Source organism: Mustela nigripes, chromosome 10 (genome assembly GCF_022355385.1).
Source record: "Mustela nigripes isolate SB6536 chromosome 10, MUSNIG.SB6536, whole genome shotgun sequence".
Taxonomy (NCBI): Eukaryota; Metazoa; Chordata; class Mammalia; order Carnivora; family Mustelidae; genus Mustela; species Mustela nigripes.
This window is the reverse complement of record NC_081566.1, coordinates 28,447,716-28,464,687: the sequence shown is the minus strand read 5'-3', so window position 1 is coordinate 28,464,687 and position 16,972 is coordinate 28,447,716. Positions and strand designations below refer to the sequence as shown.

At 45.4% G+C, this 16,972-nt stretch overlaps 1 protein-coding gene across 1 annotated transcript; it reads left to right on the top strand.

Annotated features, from left to right (window-relative positions):
* Nucleotides 1-3,468: 3,468 nt before the first annotated feature.
* On the top strand, nt 3,469-16,018 carry PRDX6 (peroxiredoxin 6). Its single transcript, XM_059412883.1, has 5 exons — nt 3,469-3,657; nt 7,960-8,116; nt 12,667-12,813; nt 13,706-13,852; nt 15,062-16,018. Exons 1-5 carry the CDS (start codon nt 3,563-3,565, stop codon nt 15,188-15,190), a joined length of 675 nt encoding a protein of 224 aa, XP_059268866.1. The 5' UTR covers nt 3,469-3,562; the 3' UTR covers nt 15,191-16,018.
* Nucleotides 16,019-16,972: the final 954 nt, after the last annotated feature.

Below are 16,972 nucleotides of genomic sequence, written 5' to 3'. Positions count from 1 at the left end.
CAGCAGCCCCACTCACACAAGCAGGTGGGCCAGGCCAGTCTGTCCTAATCAGCACACAGTTTCCTGTGCCCTGGCCTTCTTTCTATTTTTATGTCTGAAAAGACAATCCGATTTAACAAGAAAGCTTATAAGAATTGCTTTTAAAAACCCAATTCCACCTTCCTAACATTAATTTCAAGTTTTATATTTCTCCTCCCACACGCATAAGGATTTTTCCCCAGGTACAGCTGTAACTAGGGACACATGGCTCTTTTATCCCCGGCTGTCGGTAGACAAACTCTGTTGTTGTGGCTGCAGGAGGAAGCTAACTGCTTCTCTAATACTTTGTGTAACCTAGCCCCATGGCCCCTCCTGTCTAACAGGTCACAAGTATTTATCAGTAAAATATGGTCAAGCCTTGAGGAGTTCACAACCTAGTGAGACAATGAGAGAGAGAGGGAGAGAGAGAGGGAGTAACGCACCTTTGGTCTTACAAATGGCCATTGCCAATCTTCTCACTCCTTCCTTCAGTCTGTCCGAAGAGGTAAAGGAAGAAGAGGCTATCAGGCAGGCAGGAGTCATAGCCCTCTGAAAATCCCAATAATCACAACCTTCCTGTCTCCCAGGAGTTACTTCTAAGAACTTCAAATTCTCCCCAACCCTGCCAACTGCCAGAAAACATTTTTTCCCTGATATCAGAGCCTCTACCCTCTTTGCCAAATAAATCCCTCCCTCAGCCTAGTCTCCCTTTTCCACATTCCGGTCTCTCCCTGAAATGCCTTCCTTGCCCCTTCCCCTCACCTCCTCCCCATGGCACCTCTTGCTAGCCTTCGGGGAAAGAGCTCGAACTTCTTCCCTCTGGGATGGACTCAGCCCCATGGAGCACCTACCTTCAGGGTAGTAGAGGTTAAATTAACTCCCTACAAGGGCCAGGCAGGACAGACAGTATTCTTTCAATTTTGCACATTAAGTATAAGGGAATATTCTTTACTTTGACAAAGAAATATGCTCTTATTCCTCCTTGAAGCATATGGCCCTTGGTTAACCTTTCACGTTCACAACTTTGACAGAGATAGGAATACATTAGGATAAGATTCATTTTCCTCCAAATTCTATTATAAGAATAATAACAGTGCAAAAGTGGGGTTCAAGTGACAATAGACACCAATGTCGGTAAGTGGTCAGGGACCTTCTGAATAATAGGGAACACAGGCACTCTTAGAAGTCCACTCTCCAGCCACTGCTTCCCCACATGCAACATGGTCCCAGTGTGGCTAGATCTTCTGACTTTTCAAGAGACAGAAATCCAGATATTTTTGTAAAAAAAATTCTGTTTTTCAAATGCTGTCATTTAATTCAAAAGAACTTAAAATGCTGCAGAGGTGAATCCCAAAAAGAATGCAGGGTGCCAGAAGACTTTCCAGGGGACAGTCTCTGGCACTGCCAAGCCCAACAGGCATATTATCTTCTTTTATTACATTTGCCCAACTTACAACAGTTCCATAACCATGATTTTTCCAAAGATCAATAGTCTATTTCTGTATTAATTCTCCAAAGTTGTGGCGTATCTGTGTTTCCTACCCTATTTCCATGGCATTAATAATAGTGTGTTAAAGTCAAATTACCCTCCTCTCCCTCCTCTCTTTCTCCCTCCCCTGCAAAAGGAGTTAAGACATAGTGCTTTTAAAAACCAAAGCTTGTAGTCAAATTAGTTTAGATATTAAATTACAGTAGCTTCATAGAGTTCTTTAGAGTTTCTAGAATTTTTACCAGTAATCTTACTGTAAATCTTTGTTCAGGGGAGAATGGACTAAATACGATATGGTTAGCATGCACACACACACACCCCACAAACAGCACTATGATGAAAACTGAAATCCCAGTATGTGAGTCACTTAGCACTGCCATGTGCCTTCCTCAACCCTAAGGAGCTCTATGCAGAGGATTTTCCCACTAACTCCAACCATTTAGCACCCTCCCCCATCAGCATTTACTCTACATTCTTATCCCAACTGTATATACATCTGCCTTCCCTGTAAGAGCAGGGACTGTAGCTCTTGACTGTATCACCAGGCCTGGAACAGTGCCTTACACACAGTTGGCTAAGCATGAGTATTGCATAAGCCATTATCATCACCCAAATAGCTACTATTTCCAGAGCACTTACTAAGGGGCTAAGTAGTTTACCTACATTATCCTAGAGGCTTTCGCAGACCAGACCATCTGATCCAAAGCAGCTCCTAGTCACCCTCTAGCATGGAAACTTATTTTATTTCCCTAAATAGGATTTACTGCTATCTAATAGACTCTTGTTTAATTATGTCTCCCCAACTAGAAAGAAAGATCCTAGAGAACAGCCATTTTGTCCCCCTCATGCTTGGCACGTAGAGAGCAAATAAATGAATCTAAACTTCCCACTTCCTTGGGTGGCAGAGTTGATTTGCACACAGGTCGCAGTAAGTATGCTTTAAAATGTATGTGCGCTGTATGCTATCATAAATAAATAAATAAATAAAATAAAACGTATACGCAGATTTCAGGGGCACCTGGGTGGCTCAGTCCAGTGAGCGAATAACTCCTGGTTTCCACTGAGGTCATGATCTCATGGGTTGTGGGGACAGAGCTCTTCCCGGGGACGTCGGGAGGTTGGGAGTTGGGGGTGGAGGGGGGGGGGGTTCTTGCTCAGCGGGGAGTCCACTTCAGATTCCTTCTCCTTCTGCCCCTTCCCCCTCTCTCTAATAAATCTTTAAAAAAGAAATGTATATCCAGATTTCAGGATAATTGCGTTGAATATTTAATGGTTCACAATATCGGGAGAGGGGAGTGATATAAAAGTTTAGTCCTTTCCCTCAAGCAGCGACTGATGACATAGGTGCTGGAATTTTTGCTGCAATATGAAAGCCACTTCCTCTGACATAAGGTCCATTGCCAAGTGCGGCTGTTGCCACATCCTCTGATAAAGAGTTCACGATGGCTAGGTTGGTTGGGGTGGTCAGGATTCCAGAAGCTCACACTTAAAAAGGGGTAAGTGGAGCGGTCAGACAACCAAGCGTAAATGTACAGAAGGATCTCCGCGGATTCGTCATCCCCCACCCCGATTCTCTGCCTTGGGGTTCCCCTTCTACCGCGTTCCGCTGCTTCCTTTCGCCTTCAGACCCCAGACGCACTGCAGGATCAAACCTTGCTCACCCACAAGCCTCCAGGGGGCGAGGTCCCCGAATCCCACGTCACGTGAGTGGAGACGCGCGCCGGTGCCAGTAGACTCCCGGAAGGTTCAGAGGCAGCGAAGGGTGCCCAGAGCTCACCCACCCCTGCCCCGCCCCTCGCTCGGGCAGTCGGGACCTTCCCTCGCAACCGCACGGACCTCGGCTCGTGACCCCCAGCCCGCGGCCAGGTCCCGCCCGCCCCTAGCTCCACCACGGCCCCGCCCACCTAGACCCCGCCTCTGTCCCCGCCCACTCCGCCCTCGTCCCGCCCCTCGCGGCCGCGCTTACTCTGCGGCCGATAGCTACACCGCCAGAGTCTCCGAGCGGGTGGTTGTCGCTGCTGCTCGTCCTCGTCTTCCCGCGTCACCGCTGCCGCCATGCCCGGAGGTCTCCTTCTCGGGGACGAGGCTCCCAACTTCGAGGCCAATACTACCATCGGCCGCATCCGTTTCCACGACTATCTGGGAGACTCGTAAGTGGCCACCTCGTAGCCCTGCCGTCGGGTTACGCCCGACCGCGGAGGCGCCTTCCCTATTTCTAATCCGTTCGGTCCTCCTTCCCGCCCAGCCTCCAGCTCGCCGCCCGCCTCCTCCCCGCAGCGGTTCCTGCACGTGCCTCTGGCCGAGTGGCCCCTGCCCCGCGTCGGCCGAGCGCTGCTGGGCGCCGGCCACCGCATCCGCTCCCGCTTGCGGCCCCCTCGTGGCTGAGCGAGCTCCGCGGCGAGAAAGGGGGAGGGGAACGAAATTGGGTTCCCGCAGGTCGGGGAACCCGGGGCGGATGGAGGCCTGGTTGCCTATCGCACTCGGTTTAGTAAGCGGTGCCAAGGAGCGCGGCCAGGCCGAGGCCCGGCGGGGGCGAGGGCCGGGCGGCATCCGCGGTCACGTCCCGGGATTCGTGCCCAGGGTCGCGCCTCCCTCCCTTCTTCCGTTCTGGAATTTGCTCCCGGGGGAAGGTGGGTGTTAAAGGCCACGGTCTGAGGACACTCCTGCTGGCTGAAGGTTCGGAACGGCCCAGCGCGTTATCTGAAGTCCCGCTTGCGGCAGTGGCATTCGCAGGCTTCTCGACACACAACGTACATTTAAAACCACCAGCTGCTTATAACTGGCTAAAGGACTTGTTGTCCAGAGCCTCCTGCAGTGGCTGGACCATGATTTGATAACAGCTCTGGGAGGAACCAAGAACACTCGGTCTGTAGGTGTGTCCTTCATTCCAGAACTTGCAACACGGTGCGGGGGAGGGCTCTCTGAGGTTGCTGCGTTGCAGTGGCCCGTTTTCGCCTTCCCGCCGCCGCAGGCTCTTGGGGCGGCAGCACGCGTGTACCTCCCGGCTTTGGTGACCCTTTTGTTTCCCAGTGTGTGCCCCTCACCGCTTCCTGTTCCCTGCTGCCCTGCTTGGCGCACGTGGCCTTGCTGGTGATAGCCAAATCAGGCCTGGCAGTACCGTTACGACTAGGAGTAAATCGGTGTTCCCTGGTTTTACATTTTATAGTTCCTGAGTCAGCAAGCTTTCAAGTTCATTAGTTTTAACCTGAAAACATCCCAGAGATGTGTCCTTATATTATGGTTCTGGAGTTGCAGCAGTCCCACCACGCTGGCTTTCCTTTTTTTCCCTTTTTTTACATTATTGAAGGATAATTGGCACACAGTGTTTCATTAGTTTCAGGTGTATAACAAAACAATTACACAATTTGGTATATTACTCGGTGCTCATCACAGTGAGTGGAGTGACGGTGTGTCACCATGCATTACGATGTTACGGACTCTGTTCCCCAAGCTGTACTTTCCTCATCCATGACTAGATGTTCTATAACTGCAAGTTGGTACCTCTTAATTCCCCTCATCTATTTCACCCATCCCCCCATCCCCTCTGGCAGCCACTGGTTCTTTGTATTTATGAGTCTGTTCCTGGCTTTTTGGGTGTGTGTCGGTTTTGCACTGTGAGGTTGTACGGCTTAACAATTCTCCATAATTTGTATACTTTTTATTCACAGCATCCAAGTATATGTGCGTATAGACAGAGGGAAGTTTATGAGATTAGTTAGTAACTCGGTGGAGCTATGCAGAGAATCTGGGAGAGATTCTTACATTTTAGGCCTACACATCGCCTTAAAAATCCTTAAATCCATTGTCCAGCCTCTGATTATGGGAAAAGCTAAGCTTTGTGAAAGAGAGGACTGGGCTAGAAAAAAAAGAAGAGAAATGGAACATTCAGACCTTAAATGTAGGAGGACACCTCAGATATATAGATTGTGTCCAATCTCGTAATCTAGGTATTAAAAGTCCATGTGAGTTTCATATGTTTCTTCCTATTCCCATCTATAGCCTTCACCCCCATACAGCAAAATCTTACTGGAACTCTTAGATTGTATAGATTAAAGATAAATAATAACGTTCTGTGCCAATAATTACAAATGTTGCAACTGTTTAACCCTACTTTTTGGGTTTCTTCTTGTTTATTGGCCCCTGGATCTATCTTGATTTCATTGAAAAGTGGTACCTTCTCAGGGAGCCACCAGGAGGAAGATGAGAAAAACACCTGCATCTATAAACAAGGAGTATTACAAGGGCTGCCTGGGATCAGGCATGATCCCTCCCCTACCCCAAAAAGAAGTTTGAGCTCTTTATATAATTACAACAGAAGGATTTTGCCTAATACAGTTTTTCTCAACTCTGTTCTGTGCCTGATCTCAGTTCAGATGGTACTTTTTGATCCAGGTGGGGTTTTTTGGAGGAAAAAAAAAAAATTTCAAACATTACAGGCATCTGCCCTACCTCTGACAATTGGAAACAACTAAGGGGGTTGGGTGCTGCATTTGGTGAATTTTATCACTATTTTTGTATGTATGTAGTAGAAGCAGCTGCTTTACAGTACATTTTTACCAAACAAAGCGTGTTCTCCTGGTGTTCTCCGGAGGTAAGTGGGGACCCTTCCCTTAAAGGATGAAACCTTTTGTTTCTTGAAAATGAGGAAGGAAATGGGATAATGTAATTGAACTACTCTTACTCTTAAGAGCACAGTAAGGAGACTTGGAGGGGAAGGCGTGCTGTAGTAAGACAGTCTGGAGAGTTATCCTATTTGGCAAACTGGAGTGTGGCTTCCCGAGGGGGGCGGGATGTGAAGTGGCTTAAATTCAGTTCCTCAGCATGATTCAGCAAAAACCTTCCTGACACACCATGGAAAGTTGTCTGTGTATCACTTAAAATTTCATCAACCATTAACAACACAGGAAGAAATGACCTGTTTATTTTTCTTCAACCTTTTTATTTATTTATTTGATAAGAGACAGACAGAGGGAGAAAGGGAACACAACACGCAGGGGGAGTGGGAGAGGGAGAAGCAGGCTTCCCCACCAAGCAGGGAACCGAATATGGGACTCAATCCCAGGACCCTGGGATCATGACCCGAACTGAACGCAGATGCCCAACGACTGAGCCACCCAGACGCCCCACCTGTTTATTTTTTTCTCAGCTCCTGGAGACTTTCTCTTGAGTTTCATCTGACACTTAAGCCGATCCTTTTCTGCAGAATCTAAGACCTAGATTTTACCCATGCCTAGATTATTTTCAAAAGATGTATGTCCCTCTTACTGCCCTTTATAGAAAAGTAAAGTAAACCTACTGCAATCCTCCAGAATCTTAAAAATACTACCTCTCTCTTCCCAGTCTTGCCATCTATCCTTTTTGTGGGAAGGCTTTTCCTCTCCTGAAGCCTCGGGAGTCCCAAGTGACAGATGTAGGTGGGAAGGAGGAGGTACCCTTGTCTCTGCTTTTGGTCTCTGTGCTTCAGGAAACTTGGCAAACTTTGGAGAGGTCAGCTTGACATCTAGGCTACGTTTAGTAATCTGTAGTTTAGAATCCTGGTTTAATGTCAGCAAGGATTGTGGAAAACCGAGTGTTAAATTTTCCTTTTCAGTCAGAGGAGTAGTTTCTGTTGCAGAGGAGAGGGAAAGTGTAGTCCAAAAGTTACTGGTGACCGTTAGCTTGAAATGTGCTTAAAATACATACAGAGTTTTACCTTAGCTAATGATGATTATTTAGATAGTAGGATTTACCTAAGAATCTGTAGTTGTAAAAATCTGTTGTAGGCCCTCAGCGTTCTGCCCACGGTCTAAAACAAGAAAAAGAAACTGCAAACAGAAACGAGCAAAACTATTTTGTCAGGGTGCAGAGATCGGGTGTCCTGTTCGGCAGGCTGGGTCAGTAAAGTCGATTTAACAAAAGTTTTTATATCCATTCACTACAAAGAAGCCAAGTGTCAACTTTAATTTTACATATAAATAGGGGATAGAAGCCTATTTATTTCAGATTACATAACCTGCTTATTATTGCAATCAGGGATTTGTTTGGATTGGGGCACATTGGGACGTCCATTGTTGAAGCTGAATGTCAGGATCTCCGTGCCTAGGAAATAAATAGAAGTGAATAAGTGGGCGGGGAGGTGGGGAGTTACTTCAGTAAGTTTGTTGGTATGAGTAGCACAGATTTTATGAGCTGACAAGAGTCAGGGTGGCCCTGTAGTTTATTAAAGGAGGCGACACCCTTAAATTAGAGTCTTTTAAGACATATATCATGTGGAATTTCATATCTTTGATTGAATTGGGCTTTAAACATGGGCTTTTCTGGAAGTAAGAAAATCAAAGCATTCCTCAACAAAAATCTAAAAGTAATTGTCCTCATAAGCCATAAGCGCATTCCTTTAAAAAAGAAAGTCTTTTTTGACCTAGGATTTGTGAACTTCTCCAGTTAAGTTGTGACTTCTTTTTCCTTCCTTTCAGATGGGGCATTCTCTTCTCCCACCCCCGGGATTTTACCCCCGTGTGTACCACGGAGCTTGGCAGAGCTGCAAAGCTGGCACCAGAATTTGCCAAGAAGAACGTTAAGATGATTGCCCTTTCAGTAGACAGTGTTGAAGACCATCTTGCCTGGAGCAAGGTATAGTACCAATTGGCATGTGCTATGAAATTACAGATCAAGTTATAAATTACATAGAGTAGCTTGGTTTGGGGTTGGTTTTTTTTTTTTTTTAATTTTTAATTTAAATTCACTTTAGTTAACATATAGTATATTAGTTTCAGAGGTAGAGTTCAGTGATTCATCAGTTGCATAGAACACCCAGTGCCCATTACAACATGCCCTCCTTAATGCCTGTCACCCAGGTTACCCATTCCCCCACCTCCCTCCCCTTGAGCAACCCCCAGTTTGTTCCCTGTAGTTAAGAGACTCTTACGGTTTGCCTCCCTCTCTGTTTTTATCTTACTTTATTTTTTCCTTCTCTTCCCCTGTGTTCCTGTTTTGTTTCTTAAATTCCACTTATGAGTGAAGTCATATGGTATTTGTCTTCCTCTGACTGACGTGTTTCACTTAGCTTAGTATCTTCTAGTTCCATCCACAGGGTTGCAAATGGTAAGATTTCATTCTTTTTGATAGCTAAGTAATAGTCGTGTGTGTGTGTGTGTGTTTGTGTGTGTGTGATCCGTCAGTAGACATCTAGGCTCTTTCCATATTTTCCTTGTTGTAGACGTTGTTGCTGTAAACACTGGGATGCATATGCCCCTTTGAATCATTATTTTTATATCCTTCAGGTAAATACTCAGTAGTGCAATTGCCGGACTACTACAAGGTAGTCCTTTTTAACTTCTTGAAGAATCTGCATACTGTTTCCCAGAGTAGCTGCACCAGTTTGCATTCCCACCAACAGGGTAGGAGGGTTCCCCCTTCGCATCCTCACCAACAGCTGTTGTTTCCTGAGATGTTAATACTCTTAAGTATCTTGGGTTTTTTGAGGTAAAGGTACAAGTGACCTTAGATTCACTGATTTTTTTTTTTTTTTAAGATTTTATTTATTGTGGGGGCCGGGGCACCGAGAACATGGAGAGGAAGGGGAAGAAGCAGACCCCTAGCCGAGCAGAGAGCCCCATGAGGGGCTCAGTCCAGAATCCTGAGATGGTAACTTGAGCCGTAAGCAGATGCTTAACTGACTGAGCCACCCAGGCGCCCCTCAGATTTACTGATAATCTGAAAGTCTGACTTAGACCACACTGAGACCTCTGCCTTTGCTAAATGCAATGCTCGGTTCTAAGCCCTGCTCTTTCTTGGCCTTCTAGGAGCCTTTAACCCAGTGATCACTATATTCTGAAACATTTTCCTCTCTTGGCTTCCAGACACCACATCTGTAGCTGTTCTTATTCTCAGACTGAGTTCCATCTCTTAACTCCTAATTTATGCTGAAGTTTCCCTGGACACATTTCATGGATGCCTTCTCTTTTTATCTACACCTTTCCTGTTGGAGAAGTCATCCACTCACCTCTAAATGCTGTAATTCCCAAATTTCCATCTCTAGTTAGACTCTGCTGGCTTTCAGACCGATACAACCCGTGCCAACTCAGCCTCTTCCCTGGGATGTCCCATCATCTCATACCTAGTATGTCTAACACGGGGTTCTTTTTCTTAATCCAAGGTCTTACTCATCTTAGAAAACGGACACTGTGTTTTCATAGTTGCTCAGGCCAGAAATCCAGGCATCATCCTTAATGCCTCTGGTTTTTCCATACCCATGTCTGAGTCATCAGTAAATTCATCTCCTCCACCTTAAAATTATCCTTAATCCTATTTTGAAGACTCTCTACCCAGGTTGTGGCTTGCCCTCACATCCTTCTGGTCTTGACTCATTAAAGCCTCCCGTGACCTCATTATCTAAGATTATAACTCTGCTCCACACGCCTAGCCCCCTCTGCTTGATTTTCTCCTTAGCACTTGTCACCATCTAAAAGAAAATACTCGGCACATCTCTGGTTTCGTTTGTTCATTTGTCCGCACCCAGCAGAGTAGAGGCTCGGCCAGGCAGGCTCCCGTTCTGTGCACTGCTGAACCGTGCTTGATGCCCGGTACGTCCTAGTTGTTTGGTCTGTAGGTGTAGAATGCAGGAACTGAAGGAATTGTCTACTTGCAACGAAGGATGTACTTGTCCAATAAATGTGGTGATCTAGGCTGAACTGAAGAACATTCTGATGGCTTCGCTGTGATGTGCCACTGAACAATGCTGATAGGTCAGCTCGGAGGGATGGACCAAAGTGCCAAGCACTTTGCTGTATAACTGAATAAAAGATGTCCCGACTTGGGAGTTGGCCACCTGGGGCTGCATCCCTTGGCCATTTTATGCTCATTGATTCTCGGTGTCTGAGAGAAGAACCAGAGCAGGAGAAAAGAGCAGCACATTGCTCTGTCTCAGGGTGGAATTCCTTCTCATTCCTTACTTCTGGCTGTGAAGAGCAGCTGCCTTTCCATAGCGCTCTCACGGGCCGTTTCTCGTTTGTTTCCAGGAATAGCCCTGGAGGGATGTGGTTCGTGCCCTCGTGTTTGCCACTGAGAATACCTTTTCCTCCCACAGAGCTAGAGGGACTTGCTCAGGATTGTCCTGCTGTAAAACGATGGCAGTGGCCCCTTGGAACCTCACACCGATGTTGTTGTAATGCTAGGTGCTAGAGGGCAGGCATTAGCCTGATTTAGGATAGAACAAAGGCAAAGTATGTGGTTCATTGGTGCTCATGGAGGTCACGGAATACCCACTGGGCAGGTGGCAGTGTTGACAATTGATGGCATAGCGATTGTTAAATCGAGAAATCACTGAAGGAAGAGCTCTTGTATAACATCTCTTAAAGCATTTTGGCTGGTGAGCTTCTGTCTTAGAATTTTCCCAGTTGGGATTGCGTTCAATAGGAGACACATCCCAACTGTCAGAAACAGTGATGTTCAGCTAATTAAATAGGAAACTTCGCGGTGCCTCTTGCACGAATCCATATGGATCATTTTTAGGTGTGATGACTTGGTCGGGAGCCGGTGGCAAGAAAAGGGGAAGCTAAGATAATAAATCTAAGGAACATGTCAAAATGTGTAGCTACCCTTTTCAGAGTTCGATATGACTCTTAACCCTGTCCCGTCTCCGTGGAGAAATTAAAGAGTCTGTGACTACCATGACTTCAGCCACATCCATCCACTTCACTTTCAAGGCCCTCCATAATAAATAAAACTCATTCTAACTTGAAATCCTCTTTGCTGCTTCTTCCTAAAACTACCCAGCTAAGGGACTTGCTCTTTTTTCAATTCTTTATGCTCAGACTTGCCTGCATGTTTCATTAGTACTGTTCCTCTTAACCTGTGAAGAGCTCATCCATCCTCCGAGGCCCCGGGGTCAGTCTTTACTGAAGTCTCAGCCAGCTCAGCAGACCTGTAAATGGGGACGTTAGTATACTCAGCATTCACAATCTGCCATGTACCCGTCACAGCCCTGCATTTGCTGCGACTTCGTAGGAGAGTCGTCTGAACCAGAGTAGACATTCCTTTGAAGGCAGGAACTGTGTTTTACTCATCCACACTGCTGGCCCCACTTTAAGTGCTGTATGGACACTTGATCAAATAATGAAGCTGGATTTTTTTTTCCCCCAAAGGCTTCTAGGTACTGGAAAAGTAGAAGTGAATGAGTGCAGCTAACTAAGGGGAGAGAACAGCTTAGGGAGGAGCGTACATTACTTTCAGTTCAGACCTGAAATGCCTTGTTTCTTTGTGGATGTCTCTGCCTTTTTTACCCATAAAAATTTTTACCTGTTACTTGTCCTTAAAGTATATATATATTTAGCTCTATTCTTGGGTTTGCTTTGTGATTTTTTTTTCCCCCATTTCTTAATAATCTGCCTTCCAGTGGTGTTGTGTCTGGGTCGGGGTACTTAGCTGGCAGGGACCAGATCTATAGAATTATCTCTGCATGTGGCATTATTTCTAGAACTGATGGATTTGGGGTGCCTGGGTGGCTCAGTGGGTTAAGCCCCTCTGCCTCCCGATCAGGTCACGATCTCAGGGTCCTGGTCTCTGTCTGTCAAATAAATAAAATCTTTTCTTTTTTTAAGATTTTTTTTTATTTGACAGAGATCACAAGTAGGCAGAGGCAGGCAGAGAGAGAGAAGGGGAAGCAGGCTCCCCGCTGAGCAGAGCCCGATGCAGGGCTAAATCCCAGGACCCTGAGATCATGACCTGAGCCAAAGGCAGAGGGCTTAACCCACTGAGCCACCCAGGCGCACTTAAATAAATTTAAAAAACCGAACTGATGGACTTAATGAACCCCTTTATTTCAGATGGTGTTTACGTGTTGGGAATCTGGTGGTGCTGTGGATTGGGATCTAACTCTACAGTATTCAACTCTGCTGCTTTCTTTCTTGCTGCTTCAAGCAGTAAAAGCATGCCAATTTTTAAGAGAACTGGCCATGAAAAGGGTCTACAGTTAAAACCTAAGTACTGTACCACACTGTTCTTTTGTCAGTGACTGATTGGGATAAGGGGTGTTTATTCATTCATTTTCTTACTCAAATTGATTAGAGTAAATTACGATTGTCGTCCTCTTCCCGATCTTGCAAGATAATAGCTGTTAACTGATTGAATTCAGAAGATGTGCTTGGTTTAGATTTCTTTTTCCTCTCTCACCTGCATTTCAGGATATCAATGCTTACAATGGTCAGGAGCCCACAGAAACATTACCTTTCCCCATCATTGATGATAAGAATCGGGACCTTGCCATCCTGTTAGGCATGCTGGATCCGGCGGAGAAGGACGAAAAGGGCATGCCTGTGACAGCACGTGTGGTGAGTGGGGAAATCCATCATGGACTGGCCAGGCTCTTCGTCTGATTGAGTGCTTGCACCAGCTCCAGGAAAATAGGGGAATATCTCTGATTGCAAAAATAAATTAGCGGCAATCTCGCTGAGCATCTGTACTGCTAATGCAAAGTAAAATTTTAAAGTCGCTGAATTTGACAGCTTTTGGAAATCTGCGTAAAATAAGTAGTTCTCCTAAGATGTCATCTAGAAGTGGGGAATCTTTTCTCCAGCTCTCCTGACAGCCCTCTCCAAAGGGGTGGGCTGTCCCCTTTCCCATAAGGGAGTTCTGGCTTGGAATTTCTATTTGTTCTGTCCTTACCCTCTAGAGAACAAACTTAGTCCCTCAGCTGCAAAACTGTACAACTGTTTAAGGACGAGGATCAACTCCCATTAGTATATTTTAAGATAATCATCCCCAGGTAACATAATACCTTCCCAGGGCCTTTCTGGATTCAATTTGAGTATCAGGTGTTCTGAGAAAGCCAGAGCCAATAGAATGCCCTTCTAAGTTCAGAAAAAGAACATGGAGGGGGCCACCTGGCTGGCTCAGTCGGTAGAGCATGTGACTCTTGATCTTGGGGTTGTGAGCTCGAGCCCCATGTTGGGTGCAGAGATTACTTAAAAATAAAGAATAAAAAATAAATCTTAAAAAAAAAACAAAAACAAAACCATGGAGCATAAAGTAATCTAAACTCCAGCCACCTAGATTAACAGTTTGCTATAATCCTAGATGTTCCGGGATGGGGCGGGTAGAGGGTTGTTTTATATATTTTTTAAAACCCTTGAACATTTCTAATGAGTGATGAACTTTCAGAGAGGCTGTAATATCAAAAACACTTAGAGAATTCCTCTATTTATGCATTTGTGTGCTTTGCAGGTATTTATTTTTGGTCCTGACAAGAAACTGAAGTTGTCCATCCTCTACCCAGCGACAACCGGCAGGAACTTTGATGAGATTCTCAGAGTAATTACCTCTCTCCAGCTAACGGCAGAAAAGAGGGTTGCCACCCCGGTTGATTGGAAGGTAAAGATGTTAAATGGGCAGGTGCTCATGCTGTCTGTAAGGTACTAGGGGCTGATCTCTCAGTGGCTGTCTTCAGGGTCATTTTACCTGGGGATCTTTTTCTGACATGCACACACACTGGCTGGAGTTTTCAGGGCTGAGTTTCCAATTTGCTGGAGGCCATTGTCAAAATCTTTTGACACTTTATATAAAGTGCACACTCCCTATGTTGGCTTCCTAACTTCTAGATCATTTGATCAAGTTAATTGGTCAGAATGATGCCTTTTAAAATAAGAGAATTTTTTTTTAAAAACCTTTAACTCTTCCCCAAATTAGCAAAATGATGGCAGAATATTTATAGCTAGACTTAGATTGGCCACTTCAGACATGGCTTTAAAACGCTGTGGTGTATTAATGTCACGGAGCATTTCATTTCTCTTAAGCTTCATTCGGTCTTTTAAACTCGTGTAGAATTCTTGAAATCTTGTTCATAAATTTTTAATTCCTAGGATTTCTGCAAAAGGTAGGACAGGAATATCCCAAGGGTAACTTCATGTAGCTGCATTTTTTAAAAAAATACGCTAACCTGAAGACCAGGTTATGTTTTGTTATTCCTGACAGGCAAATCACTTATACTCTGTATATCCATCCACCGAACATGTGTTGACTGAGCCGGGGCAGTGGGCACTGGGATACAGCCTCAAACAGTATAAATCGAAATGTAAATAGAAGCCTCTCCCTCCTAGAGCTCACACTCCAGTGGGTGGAGACAAACCGGAAGCAAGTCTGTGTGTTCGGTGACAGTGAGTGTGGCAGAGGAATCAAGCAGAGGTGGCAAGAATGGGAATGCAGGGGTGGGAAGGTGGCTGTCAAGGAAGGCCTTTCTCTGAAGGGACCTTTGGGAAGGACACACAGCAAGGGACCAAGTCACACGGATTTATGAGTCAGGAAATCATTGACCCAGCACAGCAATAAGGACTTAGAATTAACATTTTAAAGTGTGATGCCAAGCCATCACTGGGTTTAAAATAAGACCACTACTTGTTAACATAGGGAATAGTTCCCTCACAAAAATGTCGCCCTGTGCAAACAAAATTCCTCAGGGGAGAGAGTAACCAGTACAGAGTTCTTCCCAGCAGCACTTGTAGCCACTTTTCTAAAGTCAGCTCTTGGCCTTTAAAGCTTCCCTCCTAAGATCAGATTTCACCATTTCTCAATGTCTTTGAATAGGACGGAGACAGTGTAATGGTTCTTCCAACCATTCCCGAAGATGAAGCCAAAAAAATCTTCCCTAAAGGAGTCTTCACCAAAGAGCTCCCCTCGGGCAAGAAGTACCTCCGCTACACACCCCAGCCGTAGTCTCCAGCCGATGGCTTCGCTCAGTGAGCCAGACGATACCGGCTGCCAATCGTGTTCTCCTGCAACTCTTCATAAAAACATCCTGGTGTGATCACAGCCAAGGTCTTTAGGTTGCTCTACTACTGGCTTATTAAATGAAAATGGCACTAAAAATTTCTCGGGATCCTTTACTCTGTGCCTTCACCAGCATTCAACTCCGTGCGTGTACCTTAGCTCGCTCCTCTGCTGACTCTTTGAAACACGGTCTATAGGAGAGGCTCGGATCTTGGATCTCTACGGGATTTGAGATCAGTGAGGTAGTGTTGAAAAAGCCTGCTTTGCTCCATCATAGAATGACTTTCTGTTTTTCAGCTGTTCTGATCAAACCCAGAACTTGAGGTTCAGAGTCCTCTGTGATAAGCGTGTGTATGACCCCCAAACTTGAGCATACCCAGATGTATCTTCCCTGTTCAGTGTTTGGATCACAGCAGGGGCAGAGAACCTTTCAATTCTCTACTTTTTCAGGAGATAACAAGTGGGATAAACAGGGGAATGATCTTTTAAGTATTTTGCTGTAAAGAAAACGTTTCGGTAAATTTCTATCAAAAGAGAAAGGCGGCTTGCCTGCGGGGGAGGTATACCTGGTGCCCTGTGCCTTTCATACAAAGTATTTCCGTCTGTCAGTCTGCTCTTTGCTGATGGATGCCAGCAAGGGCACACCTCGGGAAGAGAGGAGAAGATGATGGCAAATGTTTTATTCTAGAACACTTCTTGCAGTGAGGCAGATGGGGCTGTTTTCTGACTCTTGCCTTTTGGGAATCATCAAATAAATTCTTTATTAAAACTGGAGCAGAGGATTCTGTTGTCAACGTCTTGAAGCACTAGTTTAGACTCTGTCCTGCAGGGCAGAGGTTTGCTTTCCTAGATTGGCATTGGTACTTTTCTCCAAAGGCAGATACATAAAATTTCATACAATGAAAGTCCAGGAGCAACGGACGAACAAGGGATTTCACAACTCTTGGCCCACTTTGCTCCTTCCTGTTGCTTCCCTTGGCTCCTTGAGTTTGTGACTCCCACTGTGAAGAGCTCTTAATTGGATTACTAGGTTTAATCTTGAGACCAGTACGTCTGCGCTCTTCTGGAAAGGATACTACCTACCCTGACTGAGCTCATGGTCTCTCAGACTTTCATTAGACCGTGCTAATATGTCATGGGTTTGGAGGTCGTCTTTTGCCTGTAGCCCTTTATATTTTTATTGAGTTTGATATTATAAAAGGTGATGCCTGGTGCCAGGTATTAAATGGGTCATTCAGTCTTTAGTTGGATTCTCCACATGTAAAATTCTAGTGATACCAGGAAGTTTAGGAACGGAGTGAAAATTTCTGTTACCCAATATCCTGAAGAATGCCGTCTAAAAGACCAGAAGACTGGTTTTCCTGCTTTCGCCTCTTCAATTAACAGTATGTTCTGCCAGTTCAAATTCATCTTAAGGTGATAGGTGTGGGTACCTGACAGTGCTGGCCCAATATGAGGTCCATTCCTGACAATAAGGCAAAAACCTCATACAGAGAACTCCTTTCCCTCATTTTGCTAACCTGAGGCTCAAAGTCCCAGGCCCAGCCTCTAGGGAAGAGGCTGCAGCCTAGCTTCATGGTAACAACCTCAAGTACGTGCACCTGCGTGCCCCCCCGCCCCCATTTCCAGACATGTTGCTACCATAGTAATAGAATAAGTCACATGGATGAAGGGTACGGCATAGGGGAATATTGTCAGTGCTACTATAATAGCATCATGGGGTGACAG

What these genes read in the sequence shown, in the direction of transcription:
- PRDX6 (XM_059412883.1), top strand. Translation starts at nt 3,563, where the DNA reads ATGCCCGGAGGTCTCCTTCTCGGGGACGAGGCTCCCAACTTCGAGGCC. An exon ending in TGCCTGTGACAGCACGTGTG is followed by an intron (nt 12,814 to 13,705) that starts GTGAGTGGGGAA and finishes TGTGCTTTGCAG; the next exon opens with GTATTTATTTTTGGTCCTGA. An exon ending in CCACCCCGGTTGATTGGAAG is followed by an intron (nt 13,853 to 15,061) that starts GTAAAGATGTTA and finishes GTCTTTGAATAG; the next exon opens with GACGGAGACAGTGTAATGGT.